The following is a 25742-nucleotide window of genomic DNA, read 5'->3' as shown; positions in this document are numbered from 1 at the left end:
CTTTTTTTTCTGTCATCAGAAAAAATAATACAAAATTTTAATGATATTTTAAAGCCTCTATTGTTGATAAAGGTTCATTGCGAATAAAAAATTGATAAAATGAATCTTTGATTTTCTATCAGAATGCTAATTTCAGAGCATTTTTTCGTCATCAAAGGCAGTCTCGAAAATACATTTCTGCCTGCAACGGCAGCATTTTCACTTCGGACGCCTATAACATTCTCTAGATAATACACATTAGGTTGATTTTTTTGCAAACTTGATATTAAGTTATGATTGCATCAATGAAATTTGTAAAACTGTATTCTGATTGTGGCAAAATGATAACACATAGTGTACAATACCTTTAATACCGATAAAACTACAGGCAAACAATGGCCGACAGCAAATCCTTCCTTATCTGATAGATAGCTAGTCCATAACGTTAATATTGACATAATGCCATGTTTTTTAACATGAATTTAGATTTTGCGACATTTAACGGTAACGTTAGTGTTGTGACATTAAACGTTTAGGGAAAATGGTCATCATTGCGACATTTAATGGGAAAACATTTTGAGACATTTAGTGGCGGTTGCGACATTTAGCGACAATTGTGCGACATTTAGCGACAATTGTGATATTAAGCGTCGTTGCGACATATAACAGCGCCACAGACAATCCATCAGTTGTGATGTGTATTTTACAGATGATGGATGGGAGGTAACCCCTATAGCAATGCGCATGATGCCTACACTTGTTATGTCATCCTGGTAATGATTATTCCTGTAATTATCATACATGTACATATGAGAGAATGCAGCGTAAACTGTCGTTTTTCAATTTTGATAATACAAGCAAATATTTTGTCAGTTTAAAATAATAGCTTCATATTTTGATTATATTTGTAAATATTCTGTTCACTAGACTATGTACAAATATGCGAAAGCTCATAATATACATGTACATGTCAGAAAAATGTGTTAACATGCCGTAATGCTAATAATTTGCATTACACCTTATACTATTGACTTAAATCTGTTGACTGTAAAAATGTTATGTTTCTGTACTATGTAACGTTACGTTACACGTTACGTTAAGTTGTATTGCGTTGTGTTTTGTCGAGTATATATACAGTAGAGGATATTTGTTTGTTTTTCATGTAAGATTGAAATATAATTTCACTGAGTGAACACCAGATGCAATATTTTCACGAGTGGCGTAGCCACGAGTGAAAATATAATAGCTGGTGTTCACGAATGAAATATATTTCAATCTTATATGTAAAGCAAATAAATTTTCTTTTTATTTCATGCTTTTTAAGTGATTTTAAGTATTTTTTACTGATTTTGCCGCGTAACGTCGCGCAGTCTCCTTTGTGACGTCATCACATCATGACGTCACATCATCAATTTTGAAATATAGTTCTGTTAAATTTCTCTAATTTTGTAACATGTTTAACATGATGTATGGTGACATCGACTTATTTTTCCTAAAGAAGCAAAATTTACGTATGACGGCATTTATTTCTGCCTGTTATTCCATTTAGTTTAATTTTCTTTTCATCCGCATTCAGATATAGTCCGGCTACAGTGAAAATTATATTTTATAAATTTCACTAGTGGTTTATCAGAATATAATCATCTGATATATTACAATAAAACACTGGAAAGCATGAAATAAAATGTTACGTTATATTGTTAGCGTTCAATTATGCTATAAATCTTCTTCAACCTAGCTTCACTAGTCCAACAAAATGTCAAATTATTATTATCTTAAACTTGAGAACTAATTGACACTATATTTCTTATGATGTATAAGAGACAAGAAAGTAGGGCGTGGTTTTTAAAACTTTTGCAGAAGGCCACACAGTGATCCTGATTTTCTGATATAATGTCACTAAAATTGTTTGCTGACGGTACTGATTTTGGGATGGTGTTGTGCAAGAATATTGTATATCATTCTATAATCTGAATAAATAGACAATTATAAGGGATAGAATTTCATGTTCTGTTTTCAACCTAGTGTAAGGTGGTATATGAGTGAGAAGAGAAAGTTGTGTCGTCTGCCGAACTGAAGAGTGATTTCAGGAAAATCATTGATATAGAAAGGAGAAAAGCATGGTCCGCCATGGAACTAAACCATGGGGATATCTAAATGGGATAGGATGTTCACTACTACAAATTGTGATCTATTGTCTAAGAAAGTCATGCATAATCCATTTGATAGTTACTCAGCTGATACCATAAAAATGCAGCTAATAAAGAAGTTTTTCATGGTTCGCAATATCAAAAGCTTTTGAGAAGTCAAGAAGTGGTCATCTTGACTCGACCGGTCCAGGCCAGTGCTCGACCAATAAATCTTTTTGTATGCGATTTACGAACTGGTTCGGAGACCTTTTAAACAACAAGATAAACATATTTATTTGATAACAAGTCCATCGACCCATAATTTACAATGCAACATGTACATGAGACAAGAATCATTTTACGTCTCTTGATTAACATCATTTAATTGATGTACAAATACAGAAATTACGCATTGTTGAATCACAACTTGAATTTATTAAAGGGACGTACTCCTCTGCAAGATTAATGTTCCATTTGATAGGGAGAAAAGTCCGTGTTAAGCATTATATATGTTAACATCGCTTATAGAACTAAGACGTTAATAATTATTCTCTTTAAATGTACATGTATATTTGTAAAACCGCAGGATTTTTGTCATTAAACAAATTATTGACAGCTATTCAATTTCAGCACGAGTAAATGGTTGATTCAGATCAAAACAGTCGCCATCGATCTTTTTTGCACGATTCTCCGTGTTGAGTTGCAGAATCGTGGAACGTAGATCTTTGAAATTAGTATACCATTCATTGGCTGAAATGTCATTGTTCGCGTTAAAAAAGTAATTGCTGTATATGCTTTTAAGTCATGTATTAAGTTTGATTTTCTAAACTAACATACATAGTGCGATATATTGCCGTGATTGTTTGTATCTAAAGGATTTTATTCGCATACCAATTACAATTAATAAATATACGCTAATAATTAAGCTATCGAATTATTACCGACAATAACAGGGACAAAAAAACATATATTTTGCTAACATGTAACAAATTTGAAAAAAAAAGTAATACATATATATGTTTAGTGCTAGAAGCTTAGCCATGAATAAAAGTAGTAAGATTTAACTGTCAGTACATACGATTTTTCTACACTTTATACAACTTTGCCACATAAATTAATCAATGATAAACTAATTTCCCTAATTCAGAAAACTTTTGCACGGGAAAAAGTTACCTTTCTAGCATGTAATTCGAACAAAGCTTTTTTTACTAACGGTATTGTTAAACATTATACTATGTGGACCTGTGACGAAGTTTGTAGAGCACTCTCTTTTCTTTTAGACAACATTTATGTCAGGTTTGGTAATACCCTATTTAAACCGATCATAGGAATTCCTATGGGTACTAATTGTGCACCCCTGGTCGCCGATTTGTTTTTGTACTGCTATGAAAGAGACTTTATGTTGAGTCTCTCTGAAGAGAAACAACAAGATGTTATAGTCGCATTTAATAATACTTCCAGATACCTTGATGATATTTTTAATTTAGATAATCCTTATTTTGATCAAATGGTGTCTGACATTTATCCGCACGAACTACAACTTAATAAAACGAACTCTTGAAATTTTAGTACATCATTTCTGGATCTTCATATTACTATCAACAACAATTCTATTCACACGAAAATTTATGATAAAAGAGATGACTTTGACTTTTGTATAGTTAATTATCCACATTTGGATGGAGACGTACCCCATGCAACATCCTACGGGGTTTATGTTTCTCAGTTAATTAGATTCGCTAGAGCTTGTAACAACGTAAAGGATTTCAACGAGCGGAATATTTTTATTACCAGCAAGCTTCTAAAACAGGGCTACCGCTATCATAAATTACGGAAATATTTTACAATCGTAACTTTGATTTAATTTCTAAATTCAATAGTGATTTAAAAACTCTTCTGCGACAAGGGATTAGCCAGCCTGGTTTTTATGGCGATGTGGTTTACAAACTTCGTAAGATTTTGGGTCATGGTAATTTTTTCTGCTGTTTTTACTAAAAATTATTAAACGTTTTATTAAAAGAGGTTATGACCCTACTATTTTAAGACATACTGCATGTTTAGTGTTCAAACCCTTTTACAGTTGGACACTACGCTTTCCTCTTTTGATTGCATCTGACGGACCAAGTGGGAGACTCTATGATGGATAGTTCGTAAAGCCCTTTGGGACTGAATTGTCTTAATGTTCGTCTTCTGCCTTGCTTCGTCGGGCCCTTGTAGGTGATTTTCTTGTTGCTCTGTCTTCCTTTAGGACATTGAGTACTTTTGTTATGGTCATTGGGTTTACTTTTATATGTTTCTACATGATCATTTTAGTGTTTTACTTATTTAACCTTTTGTAACCATGACAACTGTTAGAATTTCACTTGGCGGGGATTCATTTTATTTACACTGTCTCGTTTATAGGAACATGGTGGGGCTAAGAGCGAGGTTTGGTGCACCATTAACCGGTTTAAACTCCCCAGGAGTCATTATTATGCTGCTGACCGTTCCAAGGCGGCGCCCCTCTATGTTCCTCAGATGTATGTCTATGTTGTTTCATACTGTTTTGGTGACACTTTTGCTTGTGTCCCTTGTTGTTTTCTCGTCTACGGTAAGTATCTTCCCCATTGCCTCTAGTTTTTATTTCTTTGATTACCCCCCCCCCCCCCTTCCCCCGGTCTCCTGTCCCCTTCCCCTTTGTGGGCCTATATTATTATTTTCTTTGAATTCCTAATCAGTTACAAATTATTTATCATTTAATGATTAACGTGTCGTTGCCCTGTCCTTTTTATGTTTGGGGTCCGCCTGGGCTCCTTGCCATTGGTTCTTGTTGCTGGGTCATATGGGGGTTGCGTTCATTGAACGCCGCCTTTCCTTGTTGATCTTGTTTTTCATATTTTAAGAAGAATATACAATAAGATATGACAAATTAAAACAATATATAGTGACATGAACATTTATTGTAAGGGACTATATATAACAGCTTAAATGTTATGCAATACTAACAATTTAATTATGATCGATATAATACATGTATCAAAGATGTAAATAAATTAAATTAGTAATAGTTTAACATCTAGAGTAGATCTATATAAATTATTAAAGACTTACTAAAAGAATATTAAATTTACTTGATTAAAGTAGCACATAAAACAAAAACTGGAATGTTAGATTAAGCACATGGATGATAACATACAAAGTTTACGAAAAGGAAATTGCATGCATGCAAAAAGTTTTTAAATGAAACCAGCAAACAAACTTGGACAACATTTTGAACAAGGATATTTTAACTAACATAAAAATACATAGTAAAATGAATTGTTCATACTGATGTCATATTCCGGCATATGATTTCATTTTCGCATTTTAATTATATTGCGTTTCGGGATTAAAGATATCTCGCGCTTAAAACATTTGCCTAACAATACCAAAACGAGGCTGTAAACAATATGGCCGCTTGCATTGAATTTGGAAAACTACCGGTGAAATTTCCTTAATAACCTTGAAATGGCAAAAAGGTAGTGATAAATCAAGCGAATTTACAGGTGAGGGAAGCATGAAGGTGTATTTACGGATCAGATTCGTTGGCATGCGACTATTCATCTTCTCAGTACAGCGTTTATTTTAATGTTTTAAAATGTTTTTGCACTAAACTGCTGAGCACAAACAAATAATATTGAAATATTTTGACGTTGCCAAAGCTGTAATCTCAGATGTTTCGTTCTCTCTATTGTTTACTTTTCTATCAAAACCGTCATTATATCATTTAAAAGCCCATCCATAATTTTAAAAGCCGAGAATCATCCTACAGGTATTAGAAAAATTTATGTATAAATAGCTAATCTTTTGCAATGTTCTAAAATTATTTATTCAGATGCCGTACTAGTAAAGCTGTAATAAAGCTTGGTGCAAATTTATCCACATAAGGTTCTTTTACAGTATGTTGATAACAATTGTCCCCACTTACAATTCAAGCCATAACAAATCTATCTTAATGAACCTAGATCAGCAAATGTCATAAGTTCATTTTCTTACAATAACTCAACTGCCCATTTCAGCGGATAACTCAACTGCCCATTTTAGCGGAATGAATGAAAGTTGAAGCCAGCTTAGTCATAATATGAAATTAGGTGCTACCTATGGCCCGGAAAGCTCTTATGATTTATGATTTAAGCATAACATGTTTAGTGTTCATGTTAACCAGATCTATCATGCAATTCGTTAATAAGTATATGCAGGTATTTTCTACTGTAAACAGAAAAACAAATAAATTGGTGGTGTTCACACTATCATAGGAAGAGGGACCACTGCGCATGCGTCGGCGTTTGGGAAATCCCGTCCGCCATTTTCTGTTAATCTCTAATCACATATGTTGTTTTTACTTTATTTTTAATGTGCTAATTTATCAAAAAGGATTTAAAAGTAACTTTTTACATTTATCATTGTTTATATAGTACTTATGAATGAAACAAATGTTTATTTTCTGATTTTGTACATCATTCTTTCACCGGAAGTGTTATTAAACATGCGTCTGCTAGCAATAGTCTGAATTATGTAGACGCTCATCAAAAGCGCTGTGATATCTATATTTAGCTAAAAGGGATTTCAAAATGGCGGCACCCAGTTAACTAAGGATTTTTTACAGCTCATTATATATTATATATTTTTTTGAAATTTTCATTTACTTTTAATTTGATTTCATTTGAATTGATACGCGTCATACAATTGTTATCTAAGTGCGCTACAGCCCTCGCGGGGCCTTTGGCCCCGCTCGGACTTTCCGCGTATTATTTTGATATGAAATTAGGCAAAGCCTATGACCGGGGAAGTCGTTACAAATTCCATTCATTTTTCCATTTTAAAGGTGTCATTTGGTATTTCATGCATCGCTTCCTTTTTCACTCAGAACACTTGACGTTTATTATTTATCCGAAAAGTTGAGATTTGTTCCGTTATCGGAATACACTGTCTTTTATCAAAGGGTAATCATTGTAACTGGCGTTGCCTAACTATAGAACTGACACTGAAAATTTAATTGATAGGTATAGAATTCTATATATTTTTTAATTGGTTTTTATTTGATTTTCTTTTAAATATACACGGTAGTCTATAGCCGAACAAGCCAAAGCCCTGGCCCGCAAAGCAAGCCCGGACTTTGACTTCCCCGTATAAATGTTAATTCATTTTCTCATTAAAATCTATATACAATTGAAAGTGTTCCAAACGAGGATATACAATTTGTAATAAACGATCAGTTATTTTTAGAAACTTTATTAATGGAAATAAGAGGTAAATCTATATCCTACGGTTCTTATAAGAAAAAAGCAAGTAATGAAAGGGAAATACAGATAAAAAAAGATATTGAAATACTAGAAAATTCTGAAACTATTCAAAATAATGAAAAACTCGAACAGCTGCGTAACGAATTAAATATCATACAAGAAAATAAGTTTCAAGGTTACATTTTGAGATCAAAAGTGGACTGGGTAATTGATGGAGAGAAACCAAGTAAATTATTTAGTAATCTTGAAAAAAGCAATTATGTTAATAAAATGTATCACAAAAATCATGAAAAACGATGGTACTTTAATAACAAAACAAGAAGAAAATCTTAAACGAAACTGCATTTTTTTATGAATCATTATATACGTGTTCCTCACATGGCTTAGAGGATAATATGTTTTTAAACTTTGTTAAAGATATAAACAATTCCAACATTATCAAATACAGAGTCAAAATCCCTCGAGGGTAAAATCAGACTAGAAGAAGCATCAACCGTTTTAAAGAATATGAAAAATAATAAAAGTCCAGGCTCATCTGGATTTTCAGCAGAATTTATATAATGTTTTTGGAACAGAATTGGCATATTTGTTTGCAGGGCTCTAAACCATGCTTTTATATCCGGAAACTTATCTGTAACACAAACACACGGTATAATAACGTGTATCCCTAAAGGTGATAAGCCAAAACAATTTTTTAAAAATTGGCGACCGATAACACTGCTTAATACAATTTATAAAATTGGTTCTGGATGCATAGCGAATAGAATAAAAATATATTTAGACAAACTTATTAACACTGACCAAACAGGATTTATAAAGGGCAGATTTATAGGAGAAAATGTAAGACTAATTTATGATATAATGCAATATACAGAGGAGAATAACATTTCTGGGCTTTTACTCCTTATCGATTTCGAAAAGGCTTTTGATTCTTTGTCTTGGGTTTTTGTAGATAAAACGTTGTCACTTTTTAATTTTGGAGAAGACATCAAAAGATGGTTTAACATTTTCTATAAAGATGGGATTTCAGCAATATGTCAAAATGGATTCTTATCAAAGTTCTTTAGCATTCAGCTTGGGTGCCGGCAAGGTGATCCGTTAAGTTGTTATATTTTTATTTTATGTGCTGAAATACTTTCGCAGAAAATTAGGTCAAATAACAATATTAAAGGAATTAAAATGAATTTGGTAGAACATAAGCTATCTCAATTCGCAGATGATACTTCAATTATTCTAGATCGTTCGGCCTCTTCTTTAAATGAAACCTTAGACACATTGTCCACTTTTACTTTTATTTCTGGTTTGAAAGTTAATTTTGACAAAACAAAAGTCGTCTGGATTGGAAAAGAAAAATTTAGTGCAAATAGTATAAAAACAAAATGGAAATTATCTTGGAATCAGCAAAATTTTGACATGCTTGGCTTTAAGTTTCATGTAGATTTGTCAAAAATGATAGATTTAAACTACAAATCTAAAATTGCAAAAGCAGAAAATATTTTTAAAATGTGGAAGAGAAGAATAATTACACCAATTGGAAGAATAATTGTCATTAAAACTCTTGTACTGTCACTCTTTAATCACTTGTTTGTTTCTTTGCCTAATCCTCCAAAATCTTATATTCAACAAATAAAAACTTTATTCTTTGATTTTATATGGCAAGGTCCGTGCAAAGTTAAAAAAGACGTTTTGATAAAAAATAAAAAAGATGGAGGTCTCGACATGATAGATTTAAATGCATTTATATCTGCATTAAAAACCACTTGGATAAGACGAATCATTACGAGCAACGGAAAATGGCTAGATATTGTTTCTAATCTAATAGATATAGATAAATTATTAAATTGTGGCTCTCATTACCCAGAAACCATAGCGAAATCCTGTAAAAACTTATTTTGGAAAAGATACTTTAAATGCTTTTGTTCAATTATGTAAAAAAAATCCCATGTTCCGATAAAGTGTTGGAATATCCATTATTTTATAACCCAGATATATTGATTGGTAAAAAAAGTATATTTTTAAAGTCATGGTTTAATGCTGGTGTCCAGTGTATAGGTGACTTGTTTAACATGAATGGGGATTTATATGAGATCCATGAATTCAATAAAATTTATAATTTGAGTGCTAATTTTTTGCATTTTCAAGGCATATGTAACGCAGTAGTTAAATATCTTAAAAGTGTTGGTTATTCTATTAGTAGTTTACAATATGTTTCAAGACCTTATATTCCACCAATGCTCTCTCAGATATTAAAAAATGAAAAGGGTTCACAACCTATGCATAATATATTAAAATCAAATAACAGTACAGCTGTTTGTAAACTTAAATGGGAACAAAAACTTAATACTAATTTTGAAGATAAAGAATGGAATACATTTTTTTCATTTATTTTTGAAACCACTAAAAACACGAATTTACAATGGTTTCAATACAGAATTGTACACAGAATACTTGGCACAAACGAACTTTTGTATAAGATACAATACAAAGATAATCCAAACTGCAGTTTTTAGCTCGACTTTTCTATGAAAAGGGGAGCTATCCTACTCGCCCCGGCGTCGGCGTTGGCGTCACACCTTGGTTAAGTTTTTCGTACCACCCCACTTTATTTCAGAAGTATTACAAGTATGGCTTTGAAACTTACCATACTTGTTCACCATCATAACCTCCATCTACAGACAAGAGTACATAACTCTGTCAAGGTTTTTGACAGAATTATGGCCCTTTTTTGACTTAGAAAGTGTATTGAGCTTGGTTAAGTTTTTTGTACCACCTCACTTTATTTCAAAACCATTGGAGGTATTGCTTTGAAACTGACCATACTTGTTTACCATCACGACCTTCATCAACAGACAAGAGGACATAACTCTGTCAAGGTTTTTGACAGAATTATGCCCCTTTTTGACTTAGAAAATACATTGAATATGGGTAAAATCCACTTATTGCCTTAACCCTTTGAAATATTGCTTTGAAACTTTTAATGCTATTTCACATCATTACCCCCCATCTGTACGCAAGAGAAGGTAACTCTGTCAAGGATTTGTTTTAAAAATTAAGGCCTTTTATCGACTTAGAATCTTGGTTAAGTTTTTAGTACCAGTCCACTTTTTGACTGAACTGTTTGAGATATTAATTTGAAAGTTGGAATACTTGTTTACAATCATGATTCCCAAACATGTCCAGGAGAAGGTAATTCTGTCAAAGATTTTATTTGAATTATGGCCCTTAACTGTCAATGTTTTGTATTATAGGCAAGCACTAAAAAACTTAAAAAATCTAAAAAAATTCATTCCTATCCACTGAACCTGCAGTGTTCAAGGGTATCACACAATTCAGTAAAATAATTCTTCACTAAATATCTTAATGCTCATGGCCATTGTTCACTTTAAAAATACAGAGATTCTTGTATTGCCTTTTACTGCAAAAACTTTTTTTATTGGCAAGCAATAAAAAAGTCGAGCGCGCTGTCTTACGGACAGCTCTTGTTGCAACAAATTTTCTGAAAGCTTGGAACACCTTTTTTGGGACTGTGAAGTTGTTTTTGATATGATTAATGGTCTTTTTGAAAATACTCATTTACATTATTTTGACAAGAATAGAATTTCTTTTAGGAATACAAAATGTTGATAATGAAACTAATCTTTTGCTTTTATTTGTCAAGAAGTATATATATTTTTGTAAAATGAATTTTAAAAGACCGACTATAGAGGCTGCTAAGCATTATATTAAGTACCAATTCCAAATTGAGAGAGAAACACAAAAAAATATTAACAAAGTAGATATTTTTGACAAAAAGTGGGACAGTTTGAAATATATTTTCATTTCTTCATACCAAGATTAGTATGTGAGTGTGGACATTGTGTTATTGATTATGTGTTATTATTATTTTAAACACAATATGACTAGAAACAGTTTTTATTCATTAGACTACAGGCTACAAAACTATATATTGAAAAGTTAAGTGAGATTATAAATTAATCACAGGCTTCTATTTTTTTAATGTACCTTGTGTGTTTGTTTTGTTTGTTTATATATATGTATGTCTTTGTATGTATGTATGTTTGTATGTATGTATTTATCTGTGTTCAAAATAAACGGGGTTATTTTATACAAACAAAAATGAATATTGCTATATTTGGGTGTATTTGGGTATTTTTTGTCACTGGCGGGGACAGAGACAATTATTGGCCTCATAATAGTGATGATTCTTCCCACTTCAAAGCAGTCATCTAAATTATTAAAATCAAGAAATGAGGAGATAAAATGTAATATGTTTTGGTATTTTGTGAAATAAAAATTAGGGTCTTGCTGTAGTTACTCTACATAAATGTAATTATATGGAGGAATTTCGTAGGACCAGGCTTTGTCTTGCTTAACTATAGACATCACATGTATACTTAAAAGGAAATCAAATAAAAGACAGTTTAGACAATACCTATCAGTAAATTTTCAATGTCATTTGTATACAGTTTGGCCCTGCCATTTTAAATGTAACTCGATGATGATTCAGCGAGGTATTCCAATACTGGAACAATCACAACTCTTTGGCAGATTTATGTGCTTTGATTGAAAAGTGGTACATAAATTACAGAATGACAATTGTAAAATAAAAAATGACTGCCCCATTCATAGACATTGTCAACTTTCATATTATGTAGTAATTTTTGGTTTTAGAAAATGACATAATAGTTAAATGTGATTGTTACATATGGTAAATAGTCATGTCTTAATTTTAGTTTATTATGTTTGTCAGCTACTACTATATAGATATATTAAGTATATATTCACTTTTACAATTTTCTATTTCAGGTAAAAAAAAGGTGAAGCATGGCAAGAAGTGTACCTTGGAGAAGAACTTGTAATGATCTTGTCTTCTGGAGACAAACACAGGCTCTTAATGCTACCATTTTTATTTTACGAGAAACAGGCCCAACAGGTTTCTTACTGAAGGAGGAAGGGGAAACAAAGCCATGCAAGGTATGTGTAGCTCAACTTTTGTCATGGAGTCAATCACAAAAACTATAACATTTGAGGTGTGGATGTATCTGATGGGTAAATGCCTAAGACTGCCTGCCACTCCCATTTTCAGATAAAAAGGTTAAAGGTCAATGTGTCATAAATTAAATTATCACTTATGCTAGGAAATGTGCAGTTTACCATCTAAGCACCAAGAAAAGTGAGGCATGATGCTCTTTGGACAGCTCTTGTTTAAATTTTGCATCAAATATCTTTTCGTCAGGTGCTCTACAAAGCTTAATATTCACTACATAGACTTAGTCATAATGACCTGACCAATAGATGGTTTGGAATTCAGTGATATCATGTGGCATGTACATGTTTAAAATGCACTGCAAGTTGTTTTCGTAATTATTCTGAAATGTTAAAAAAATTATCTTAGTTTTTAAAATTGTGTATGGTTAAATAAAAGTTTTAAATTTGTTCATGTATGATTTCAGGCATTTCTAGGTGACCCACACAGTTGCACGTGTACACAATTCATGAAGGATCGTGACCTGTGTAAACACATATGCTGGCTGCTCCTGAAAAAGTTCCGCGTACCTCAAACCAACCCTAGTATGTAATTTATCATCAACCATTAAGCATTTTTTCACATAAATCTATATACTTATGTCAGGTAATATAAAAATGCTTTTTAACTGTAATAACTATACATGTATGATAAATGATTTAACCATGATATTTACCTGTTTTATTCAACTTCAAAAATATGTTTGTTATTAACACCTTTATCATATGTGTGCTGTCTCCTCTGGCAGCTCTTGTTAAAATGTACAAATAACCACTTGTATGACTGTGTTAAATTTATCAAAGATTTTATTTTCCATTATATTTCAAAGATTGAAATTTATAAGGAATGGACACCTTTTAAATAAGATAAACAATGTCATTATATTTGATATTATATTATATAGGAGATCAGTGGCTTACAACTGATGCCATTGAATATTCATGTTAATACAGTCATACCTGTCTTAAAGACAACCTTGAAGTTGAAATAAAGATCACTTTTCTACATCCTGCCATTGATTAGATATAAGAGAGTGACTTCCAGATAAAGACTACTTGTCTATAAAGACCATGTTTGATCTCTCCTTTATGTGGCCTTTGTTCACAGGTTTTACTGAAGATGTCATCTATGATATAAGCTCCCTGTAAATACCATTAAGAATAAGTCTTTTTTTTTGGGGGGGGGGGGTGTCTACACATCTTAATGCTGTCTTGTGACACCAGCGCTAATCAGCCTGATTAAGAATGGTACACAAAATTTACAATATACTGATTTATTACTAAGCCCTTTTGGAACTTGAAAGTTCTTGCATGGCTTTCCCTCAAATATCAAGTACAAAGGTATTGTGAGCTGAGTAGACAGCTCTGTTGTACAAAATTATATTTATGTAACAGTAAGAAAACTTGTTACACTTTAAGATTGGATATTTTTTTCAAGCACCTTATGTGATATTTGCTATATAACTTACTTACACATAGACTAAGGTGTTGAGTTCTGCAGTGTTTTTTATATTAAATGTTATATAAAGTTGATTGAAGGGGACATTTTAAATAAATAAACACCTTATTTTATCCTCAGTTACAGAGGGTATAAAAGTGACGTGGAATGAAAACTATTTAAGCTACATACATCAATTTATCATATTTCAGTGTCTTGGCAGAAAGGTCTGGTGGAACGAGAAATTAATGAGATCCTGCGTGGTATAACACAGCAGATGAGGAAGAAGGTGCCAACAGCTGTGACACGTTGGAGGCGTCCTATGTCATCTGATAGTGATGCAAGGGAGGTAATCCCTCAACGTGACATTGCTGAAGATGATGTGTGTCCTATATGTCAAGATGAACTGTTGGCTAAACGACTTCCTGTCACATATTGCAAGTTAGTCATTGTTTTTTTTAGTATGTAACATTCACTGTTTTCTTGTATAAAATCAAACTTGCAAAAAGAGATGTCTCTAGGGAAATATCAAAACTTGCAGCTTAGTACAACTGTGCATTTATGTATGTATATATATATGATAATTATACTCCTGCTATAATCTAATTAGTAATTAGAATTAAAAACAAATGACATTTTTAAGTATTAATTGACAAAATGCTATAGGTCTGTTATTTAAAGTTTAATCTTTTTACAGAATCATTATATTCCTCCATTTTGTCTACACCAATGATCTGCGACACTAACTGTTTGTTAGCTCTGTTTAGAGCAATTGTTATTTAGAATAATCAAGCCAAGACTATAATAATCTTTACAACAAATAATTAATAATCTGCTTATTAAGATAAAGGCCAATGCATTGTTTTGTCTTGAATATTAAATGAGCAGCATGTACATATTTACAGTAAGAGGCGTAACACTTCTTTGTATCAATTTCATTTAATTTTACTGTAATATGCTTACAAATTAGAGGTCACTGGTTCAGTATAGTTGACTAAATCATAAGTGTGAATCTTGTTGTATAAAGGTCCTCAAGATATTTAGTTCAGTTTTATACTTTAAGTTATGTGATATTTCCTTTTTTGTACAGATTTGGTTGTGGAAACAGTATTCATATTAAGTGTATGAAAGTATGGGCAGAGCATCAAAAGTCACAAGGGGAGACTACTGTCAAATGTCCATTTTGTAGAGAAGATTTTGGTCCTTTTGAACTGCTGAAGGTAACTGTCATAGATATCATGTAAGGTTTAGATTTGTATCACTTTACCATAATTGATGTATACAGGTTTAGATCTCTATGTATTTACCATGATTAATGTATACAAACTATGTATATATGTAAAAATATACTTTGTAATTGTTCAATGCAGAACAAATATATTTTGAAGTTAATTGATACATGTTTGTTAATGTAAGAATAAAATTCATTTCATAAGTTAATTACAAATTAGATTTTGTTTTTCCAAAACTGAAATGTCATTAAAAATATTGAACACATTTAAGTAATTAAAGTCCATATTTGTGACAAAATAATACATGTTTATTTCAAATATAGCATTATACAGTGATTGAAATGAACTTTGTCTTGTAAATGGTTTACAATATCATGTAGTTTATGATATATGATAATGAAATGATTGATGATTGTAGTATGAGAATCGTAATGCAGAAGGTGCTTCTAACCAGGGTGGTCGTATGGACCGACATTTAGGTGCTACCTGTCAAAGCTGTAGAGTTTCACCTATAGAGGGCAAATGTTACAGGTGAGTTCTGATCTCCCCATTCTACCTGGATATGATTGAATCTTTATTAAATGGTATAATGACTGATTCAGTATCAATTTTTTTTGTTATAATAATATAAACATAAATATGCTACCAGTATTTATTAAGAGTGAAGCCATTTACACATTCTTGTAGGCTTCAAAGTTCTATACTGTCAGTTACTTGAGTTAGTATTTCTATCCTGAAATCTCTAAAAAAATAAAAATGGACAACTCCAACCTAAAATGAGGACAAATCCATTTTGCATCTTTAGCAGACTAAGGATAAAATAAAACTATGTTGTTGAAAATTCAAGTAAAATAATCAAAACATACATAGGTGTAACATTTAATGAACATTTATATATTTTTTTAACCAGTGGTTCAATATTTTTTGTAATGATAATCTTTTATATCTAAAAAAAAAGTGTGTGTATTTTATGCATGCTTATTTCATATTTTTGTAACAACTCCAAATTATGTTTTGTTTTTCAGATGTAGTACATGCACTGACTTTCATCTATGTCAGTCATGTTTCAACACTCCAATACATACACAACATGCCTTTGAATATAGACATGTAAGTATTCTTACTAGCAAAGCCTTCTTCAAACATGCTAAAGGAACAGTCCTGCTTATGAATCTGAGCTGTTTTACCATTTTATTTTTTTACTTTCTGGCAATCTAATTTTAGCACTTTTTATAAAGTTTCTTGCATTAACAACTGTTTCAAATTGTTAAATACTTCTTATAAAAAAAAATGAATCAACATATTTCTCGACATGATGTAACGCGACTATTGAAAAATTTATATTTTACTTTAATTATGGGGAAAAAACACCAACAAAACACTAAAACATTGTTAATAACCTGTAATAAGGGCTTAACTTTTCTTAAGAAATAAATTGAATCTACATCTTTCTCAATTAGGTATATACATGATTTAGTATTTTGTAACTATTCAAAAATTTATATTTTACTTAAATCAAAAGAAAAAAATTAAAATACTAAAACATTACCAACAATGTTTTGTTGATGCATATAATTTAATTATATATAGAATATTTTCAATTTGTATCTTCTGTATCTTGAATTATAATCAGAAGGTTTTAAGCAACAATCATATGCATGGTAAAAGCCCTTGTCTTCCATTTCACCAGTCATATATATAGTGTTTGTTTTTGTGGTTTTAATGCCCATTTTAATGAATTTTTTTGTTATTTCAAGAGTTGATCACCTAACTAATAAACTTCTGTTGGCTAACTTAACTAACTACACGTAGTTATTATCAATTTCTCCTCAGGTTAACTACATGTACTACTAATCCTGTATAATGTCTCTATCAGTGGTGACAGAGACAAATCACCTGTGTCCAAGACTAATTGTCACTTAGAAATTTTGTATTCAATGTCTAAGACTAATTGTCACTTAGAAATTTTGTCATGCTCGAGAATTCAACCAATGACAGTGTCAAAGTATTTATTGTAATATGAGCCGCGCCATGACAAAACCAACATAGTGTGTTTGCGACCAGCATGGATCCAGACCAGTCTGATAAGGATCCATGCTGTTCACTATCAGTTTCTCTACTTGTAATAGGGTTAGTAAACGAATAGAATGGATTCTGATCAGACTGGGCGGATGCGCAGGCTGATCTGGATCCATGCTGGTTGCAAACGCACTATGTTGGTTTTGTCATGGTGCGGCTAATTATTATATTATATGTTATTGTAGAAGAGGAATCAGAGATGGCGTGCAGCAGGTAGAGCTTATGGTGCTGTGTTACCCCAGGCTGTCGTAGATGATCTTGTTAACAGAGATATATCAGATAATGATTATGATCTCCTCATGCAACTTGATGGGTAAATAATTGTTACACTATTCTGTAGATGATACCAGGTACAAACATGGATAAACATGTTACATTATTGTATAGATTATACTAATACACTAAAGTAAAAACTGGGGTTAACATGTTAACATTATTCTACAGAAGATGATAATAGGTACAAACTTGCTCTATTATTGTATAGAAACTCCCTACTTACAAGAACATTCTGCTGCAGGACAAGTAAAGTAATGTGTCCTACTCATCTGACAGGAGAAGTGTAAAGTACTGAAACGATTATATTTAAAGTATGTTTCTGTTTCCTGAAGTAAAACTGGAAACCAAGCCAATATATTGAGATTCATTTGATAAACAAAGGCAAATAAATTAGAGGAACACAGTTCATCTTGTAAATCAGAAATTAAATTCACGAAGGGTAGAGTAACATGCATGACAAGAAGAACTTAGCAAACAGGTTACTGTGTTGAATAAAGTTTGTTGATTTGTTACTGGATTATTGTATAAGTTTTGTGATCTTTTGAGAGTCATTTGAATATATGTTAAATTCTGACAATGATAGTTTTTATTAGCTGGTGTCTGGGATGTAAATGGATTTACTCATTTCATTTTATTTTTTGTCCCAGATTTTATCAACTGAGTTTAAGCCATGCATACAACTCTTTATATTGCTTTTGTTATTATTGCATATGCAAGCATGATCTCTCTGTTTAAAAAAAAATGTTAACTTTATATTTTTTCTAGCAACACGGCAGCTACAGGTAGTGATATACCAGAGGAAGTAATTCAGTCATTCCCATTGGAGAAAATACGTCAGAATGGTCCCCTGCTTCAACCAGGTGTTCAATGCAGGATCTGTCTACATGGTTACCAGTTAGGACAATTTGTTAGAAAACTTCCTAGATGTAAACACAAGGTAAAAAAAAACAGGTCAAAATAAAATCAGTGATTTACAGTAATTTGTTACTTACAAGCAATGAAGTTTTGCGGGCAAATTATAATATTTTACTGTAAAATCAACAGCTAATTTTAACATACAACTACCATGAAGTTCTTAGTAAATACTGATAATGAAGAATTGCATTATTGCACACAAATATTCATCACAGTTGTATAACATTATCAAAGATGAGAATCATTGTTGCATGCCTCAATGCTTATGCATGATATATTTTATCTTTGAGTGTGTGCTTAACTTGACATATAAATTTTGTCAATCAATCTTATTTTTGTTCACTATTTGTTCTTAAACTGGTTACAAAAATAAGATTGACTGACAAAATTTATATGTAAAGTTAAGCATGTATTTAGAAATCAAATATACCATGCAAAAGCGGGGCAAGTAACTATGATTCTCATCTTGGATTATGTTATATCACTGTGATGAAGATTCATAGAATGAATTATTAGGCTTCATATTTACAATTTATGAATATTTCCTGTTCACATTTTCAGTTTCACAAGGACTGTATAGACCAGTGGTTATTGCATTCAAGACCTACCTGTCCTGTAGATGGTCTTGTAGTATGGGATAGAATATCAGCCCAGATGGAAGAAGGTGATTCAAACAACAGAAATAGGTGAAGTTATTTAGAGTTCTCTTACATCTATTATTGGTTTATAACCTTGTTTAAGGATTTGCTCTGGTTTCGTTTTTATGCCCCCACTGTGAGGAATGTGAATTTGCCCTTGTCCATCTGTCATGCTGTCTGTCCATAGACTTACAAATCAGTGGAATGTGAGGCCATTTGTGTCCTATTGACTCATTTCTATTACATTAATGAAGAAGCAAGAAATAAAATTTTGATAAGCTAATGATTTGTGTGGCTAGTTTATGCTATATCATTTGTTTTTCTGACATTTTTCCATTCATAATAATTGGAAAGAAAAATGTAATAGAAATGTATCAGTAGAATAGATAAATGATATAATTAAGCCTTTGAGTAGCAACATTATCGGTTACATGATTTCAGGGCAAAGAAGAGACAAAGCAGTTCAGAGACATCTGTGAATCCCAGTGGTGTAGTTCAATTAGAGATTCCTGGGGTAGGCATTGCTGGGCGTGCCCCAGAGCCTAGGGATGATAATTCTAGACCTCGGGGTCAGGGAAGGGCTCCATTAAGACGTCCCCGAGACAGGGGAGATAGGGAGGCAGAAAGGGTGTTGGGATCTTTACAGAATAACTTTGGTGTAAATGGGACTGCTGTTGGATCTGAAAGGTAGTACTGTCTTGTATGTAAAAAGTATAAATTTTGCATTGTTTATCTTATAATACATGTTTTTGTATATGTCATATACGACATTGAGTAATTTACTTTCTGTTGTAAAGGATCAGTCTTTAGAATATAGAATACGTAATTCACATTGCAAAATGCACCTCTTCACATTCAAATGATTTTTTTTGATTGATAAAAAATCATTCTGATTTTTTGTATATAAAAATTGGATGACGGGTTCTGAGGTTGTATATGATTTATATACCTGTATATTATTAGTTATGAAGATTGTTGATAGGTTATTATATGGCCCTATATAAATGGTTGTTTGTAAATATAACACAAGCCATCAGGTGAGGGTTATATTGCAAACAACCGTGTATAACCATATAACCTGTCAGGAATATTTATAATGAATTTATAATACTGCAAGCTTCTTTTTTTAGTGAAAAAGGTGTGATTTCTTTATAAATTGACAGTAGCCGTGTATATAAAACTATATAAACATCAAGATTATCCAATGAAAAGTGATGTTACAAACGTGCAGTATTGAAATACTGTAAAATCATGTAGCATGAGCCTTATAAAATGGTCTTTTATTATATTTACCTTTTTCTCAAAGTTTTATTATAGGTACAGTGTCATATTCATATTGAAAATTGCAACATTACAGGAATTTAAACAAGCCTTTTTTAGCTCGACTATTCGCAGAATAATCATGCTAATGCAGTCACCCATTTGTCGGCGTCCCTGTGGTTAATTTTTTGTGTGTAAGCTGGTATCTCCATAACTACTGAAGAGAATGGATTGAAACTTCACGCACTTGTTCTCTGTGATTATCTAACATGACTGGCACAAGTCCCATAACTCTGATTTGCTTTTTTGCCTTATTATGCCCCTTTTTTACTTAGAAATTCTTGGTTAAGTTTTGCGTGTAAGCTGGTATCTTAATAACTACTGAAGGGAATGGATTGAAACTTCACACGCTTGTTCTCTGTGATTGTCTAACATGATTGGCACAAGTCCCATAACTCTGATTTGCTTTTTTGCCTAATTATGCCCCTTTTTTACTTAGAAATTCTTGGTTAAGTTTTTGCGTGTAAACTGGTATCTCCATAACTACTGAAGGGAATGGATTGAAACTTCACACACTTGTTCTCTGTGATTATCTAACATGATTTGCACAAGTCCCATAACTCTGATTTGTTTTTTTTACATAATTATACCCCTTTTAGGGCTTAGAAATTCTAGGTAATGTTTTTGCTTGTAAGCTGGTATCTCAATAACTACTGAAGGGTTTGTGCTTTTTTTGGAACAATTTTATGCATTCATAATAATAAAGCAGTGATTAACTCTATAAAAAATCTTAATAACAAGCGTTTGTACCTTTTCGGACAATTTTATGTATTCATATAGGGAAGCATTATTATACTCAATGAAACACCCTTGTGACAATTTTTCGAATAGTCCAGCATTACTGTCCTCCAACAGTTCTTGTTTTATTTTATTGTAAAATGGTTTTGTTTTTTTTTTTAATTTTATTGTAAACTTTTTTTAACAAAACACATAAGAACCCTGTTTTTGTTTCAAATGTATTGAAATAGCAACTTATTATAATGTCATATTACCATGTGTATATTACAGTGATAACCATATAGAAGCCAGTATGAGGTTACCTGGTGGTAGATTGTTACATCGTGCTGATTATCAGAGAGCAGCAATGAGTGACAGACTGGCAGGGATAAATGTCAACCCAGGAGATGATCATTACATGGCAATACAATCAACACAAATAGGTAATCACCAGATATTGTGCTTCCAGATTATCTTTACATTTTTGTGGTTAAATATAGTGTAATACATCACATGTACTTAATTTATTTTTGGATTCATTAATAATTTATTTTATCACAGAAATCATAAAGAAAATATTGCCTTTATCAAGTGTATTGAACATTACTGTTTGTATTGATGTACTGTAAACAAGTATGTTACTATGGCTGCAGCATGTTTCATATCTTACTCTTTTGTTTACCATTTTGAAAAACCTATGATGCCAGATGGAATAATTACAAATTAAAAAACTGGCCAGTCATTTGTGTCCCCAAATATAGTTTTTTTCATGATCTGTTCTTTGCTATGTCATTTGAATTTTCTTTGTTTCTCTAATTTTAATGGCCAGTAATTTGTATCACTAAATTTTTTTTTCATGATTTGTGCTATGCTGATTGAATTTGGTTTGTTATCCTATCTACTCATATTTGAATAACACATGAATTCATATCAACTATTTTCTAAAGAAGCCATTAAATACCTGTAATTTAGAGATAAAATCATGTACATGTATGACAACTATAAAGAATAGATAATTTATTTTTTCAGAAAGAGAAAATATTGACCCGCTAGATCAAGTTGTAGCTGCCAACAGTGATAATTGTCATACTGACCCACATAACCAAGGTCACAGCTATGGGTCACAAGGTCAAAGTTCAAACCATGTACTTCAGGAGAGACAGTTTAACCATGGTTCAATTTTTGCCAGTGATGTTCAAAACTCTACTGATGCTACTGCCACTCTGTTAGCAAATATGGAGAGATTATCACCATATAGAGAACTGCCGAATGTTTTTGCAGAGACCGCCTCTCAACCTTTGCCCTTAGATTCTGTGAGGTCAGGGGATTCTGGTAGAAACGCTGAAAGTCAAAGGTCATTATCTCTTGGTGGGACAGTACCAGATATTCCACCAGAGCAAAGACTGTTTGCTGACTCTGGAACTGGATCAAGCTCACATATTATTTTTGACCAATCACAGACAATGGCCAGGGGCAAAAACTCTGGTCAGTCTAGTTTAAAACAGAGAAGGCAGCAACAAATGGTTTTAAGTGCTCCTTCTTCAAATGCAGGTATTATTATTTCTTTTATCAGAAAACTTTCTTTACTTGTTTTGATTTAAAGTGAGAAAATGCTCATTTCTCCATTGTATTGAACTGAATAACCAAATATGATTTACATATTTCAAAATATTAGATATCAGTGTTATAATGGTAATTGACCAATAATTGATAATGACAAAAGTTAATAAGCTAAAATGTAATAACTGGCTAAAATATAGAAAGTCTGCCCTATTCCTTTTATCAAATGAACATTACTGATAAAGAATATATAAGGATATTAAAAAAAATTCTTTGGAACACATAACTTATTTATTCTATTTGTATAGTAGAATATAAAATTGACAACATTTATGACAAAAATGTAAAATTATTTTGACTTTTACCAGTACCCTCAGCATTTACGCTTGGATGGGCATAATTTTACTTTAGTAATTTGATTACAGTGAGATATTTAATATACTTTTAAATACCTTTTCTTTTAAACTTGATTCATCATGGAAAAGGTCAAACAGAAAAGTCATCTCATTTAATCTATTCAATTTTAGCAAATAATAATTCAGTGTTGGTTTTGCTTAATGTATGATAAGTTTTATTTTGTTGCTATGTTGTATAATGTTCATTGTTGTTGTTGATCATCTTGTAGTTAGTTCTTTATATTAACACTTTTAGCACTCTTTAAGTTTGCATGATTACATAGTTGTTTATCCCTGGCTTTTAACCTTTGCATGTAACATTATTCCTTTGCATGATTAACTAAACATGTGATATTTAAACCAACTTCTTATGGTAGGCTGTTTTTAGACAAGTTTGATATTCTTATTCTACCAATATAAACAGAAGACTTAAATTCCAGTTTTTATTTGCATTTACATATTTATTATATTGGCAATGATATGATTTTCTTAACAAGAATCTTTTTTTTTTTTTTTAAATCTAATTACTTCTCAGTCCATTTTTATAACAAAAATAGACATGTATCAAGTGATATGTGAATGTCATTTGTTGAATTATTCTTTTAGTAAGATTTTATCTTTAATTGTGAGAGTAAATGTAATTGGCAGGCAATAAACAGTTTTGTTTAATTTGAAACATTCTGAGTTGATACCAAAAATAACATTCAAAATAAATTCTTTTCTAAAGGCAAATATAACATGAATCTACTCTCAGACTACACAAGGAAACAGATGTCACATGTTTAGTTACAAACTCTTTCTTAACTTATCTTTTATTTTCTCTAACCTGGTTTTTTGCTTTTTTGTTTCCGTTCATCCCTTCCCCTAGTTGCTGGATTTTCATACCATTTTCCACTCTTGCTATCAGAACGTGGACGTGCAGCACAGAGACGCTGGTCACAAGGAAGTAGTATGACTCGTAACCGTAGTAACAGTAGAGATAGAGGAAGGGACAACAGCATGGAGAGAGGTGCTAATGGTTCCCGCCCACTTGGTAACGGTCCTATACCTAAAGAAGGAGAGAATTTATTAGAAAGACTTACTGTGAGTATATGGACATCTTTTAGTTTATACAGAATTAATTTTAGTACATTTATATAGGAAGCTATAAGCTTTTCTATAGACACACTCTTCAATCTGTTCCTGGAACCAACCAGTATATAGTAATGAATTTAAAATTTTTTGCTCAAGGAAACAACAGCGTGTCCCTGACTTACGCCATGATTGAGCCTTAAAAAAAGAAAGGCATTTACAACTATATATTGTATTTTTGAACAATTCTTTTCCCTTGAGTATCATGATTCAGCACTTTAACTATTTTCTTCTACAGTGTAAGTCTTACTTGTTCAAACCAATATTTAGATGGGAAATTTTAGAAACATTACATAATATTAATGCTGTGTAGAAATAATTCTATTGTGTCATCTCATAAGACTTTTGGACTTCAGTCTAATTAAGGACGGGGTCAAAACTGTAACACCCAACAATATATTTAAAAGATTTACATTACGCATCAGTCTTTATTTTGTCTGATCTACATTGAATAAGTTCACTTATTTCAGGTGTTCAATGTAGGCTGTAAAAGCATCATTATGTCTGTAATATTATTTTCACTTCGAAATCTTCCTTGATTATTTATACAAATAATTTTAATAGTTTCATGTTGTAGCTTGAGGTTAAACATATGTTTTATTATTTGTTACAGCTGTTTACAGATTTATACCTGGGAAACAGTCCCCAGTCTAACCCTCCAGTGTCCGGTCACACCACAAGTACAGGACTACCACCTAGACCTCAACGTAGACCTGTAGATAACCATGCTGCTGCTAGAATGAGGAGATTTGAAAATGATAGACGGAGAAATAACTTCAGTCTAGAAGGAAATGCTTGCTCTGAAATGACCCTCAGGGATCTTTTAGGTTGAAACATATGTTAACATAGATAGTATGTTAATTTGTACTCTATGAGCACCAAACTAAAAACACCAAGAAAGTATTTTATAGATATAAGCTTTGACATCAATTATTGCCTGTTGTTTAATATTTTAGGCAAAGTAAAAAATGGTTAGACTTATTTCATGAAATAACAAATTTAAAAAAGAAAAAAAGGATTAACCTGGCAATTGAATTGTTATATTGTAAATATTTATAGCAGAATACAAAATGTTCTTACTTTGTTGAATATTAATGTTGTATTTTGTGGAGTGAAATGTTTTCTGATGCATGCCAGTCGATGTCACTGTCTTTTATTGTTATTAAATGATAACCAGTATTTATAGTTTTATGGAGGATATTTTTACTAGAAGTAATACAAATTAAATAACTGTGATATTAAAGCAAGCGTGATACAGATTTTAGTTCACATACTAGCATTGTTTTATTTAAAGAATTATAGATTTTAAACTTTGTGATGTTAGCCATGTGTTCAATATAAAACAAGCACTTTTTCTACATGTATTATACATACATTATACATACATACATGTATTATTATGTTATTAGGTAGACAATTGTTTTCATACAGTCATGATTTGTCATCTGTTATATAAGATTGTTATATTTAATGTTTATAAATGTATTCTTAGGACACTAGATACTCTGCAACTTTCTGTGTTTCAGAACTTAGTTAAATAGTTTGAAAATAGTTTGATTTTAATGTAGTTTTGATGGTTATATTGCACACTGGTGAACATTTTTGTAAATGCTGTATAATTTGTAAATGCAATAGAGATCTTAGGCG

The 25742-nt window shown here is 31.7% G+C and overlaps 1 protein-coding gene across 2 annotated transcripts; it reads left to right on the top strand.

Annotated features, from left to right (window-relative positions):
* The first annotated feature begins 5520 nt into the window (after positions 1–5520).
* On the top strand, positions 5521–25304 carry LOC132759651 (uncharacterized). 2 transcript variants are annotated; one of them, XM_060751464.1, is made up of 15 exons: positions 5521–5632; positions 12176–12343; positions 12823–12940; positions 14045–14273; positions 14923–15052; positions 15483–15595; positions 16090–16174; positions 17329–17456; positions 18185–18356; positions 18896–19020; positions 19414–19659; positions 21301–21452; positions 22039–22560; positions 23833–24047; positions 24709–25304. In XM_060751464.1, the coding sequence occupies exons 2-15, from the start codon at positions 12194–12196 to the stop codon at positions 24925–24927; spliced, it is 2604 nt and encodes an 867-aa protein (XP_060607447.1). In that variant the 5' UTR covers positions 5521–5632; positions 12176–12193; the 3' UTR covers positions 24928–25304. The 2 variants fall into 2 exon arrangements, with proteins under 2 accessions (XP_060607447.1, XP_060607453.1); XM_060751470.1 differs by having other exon boundaries at positions 23872–24047; positions 24709–25302.
* Positions 25305–25742: the final 438 nt, after the last annotated feature.

This window comes from Ruditapes philippinarum, unplaced genomic scaffold, assembly GCF_026571515.1.
Source record: "Ruditapes philippinarum isolate M1 unplaced genomic scaffold, ASM2657151v2 ctg5525_1_1_1_1, whole genome shotgun sequence".
Lineage (NCBI taxonomy): Eukaryota > Metazoa > Mollusca > Bivalvia > Venerida > Veneridae > Ruditapes > Ruditapes philippinarum.
Note: the sequence above shows the minus strand (reverse complement) of the source record. Positions and strands in the feature narration are given on the sequence as shown.

Excerpts from the sequence above, each read along its gene's own strand:
- LOC132759651 (XM_060751464.1), top strand. The coding sequence starts at position 12,194 with ATGGCAAGAAGTGTACCTTGGAGAAGAACTTGTAATGATCTTGTCTTC. Across the intron at positions 19,660-21,300 it reads ACTGCTGTTGGATCTGAAAG|TGATAACCATATAGAAGCCA; the intron begins GTAGTACTGTCT and ends TGTATATTACAG. Across the intron at positions 22,561-23,832 it reads TGCTCCTTCTTCAAATGCAG|TTGCTGGATTTTCATACCAT; the intron begins GTATTATTATTT and ends CCCTTCCCCTAG.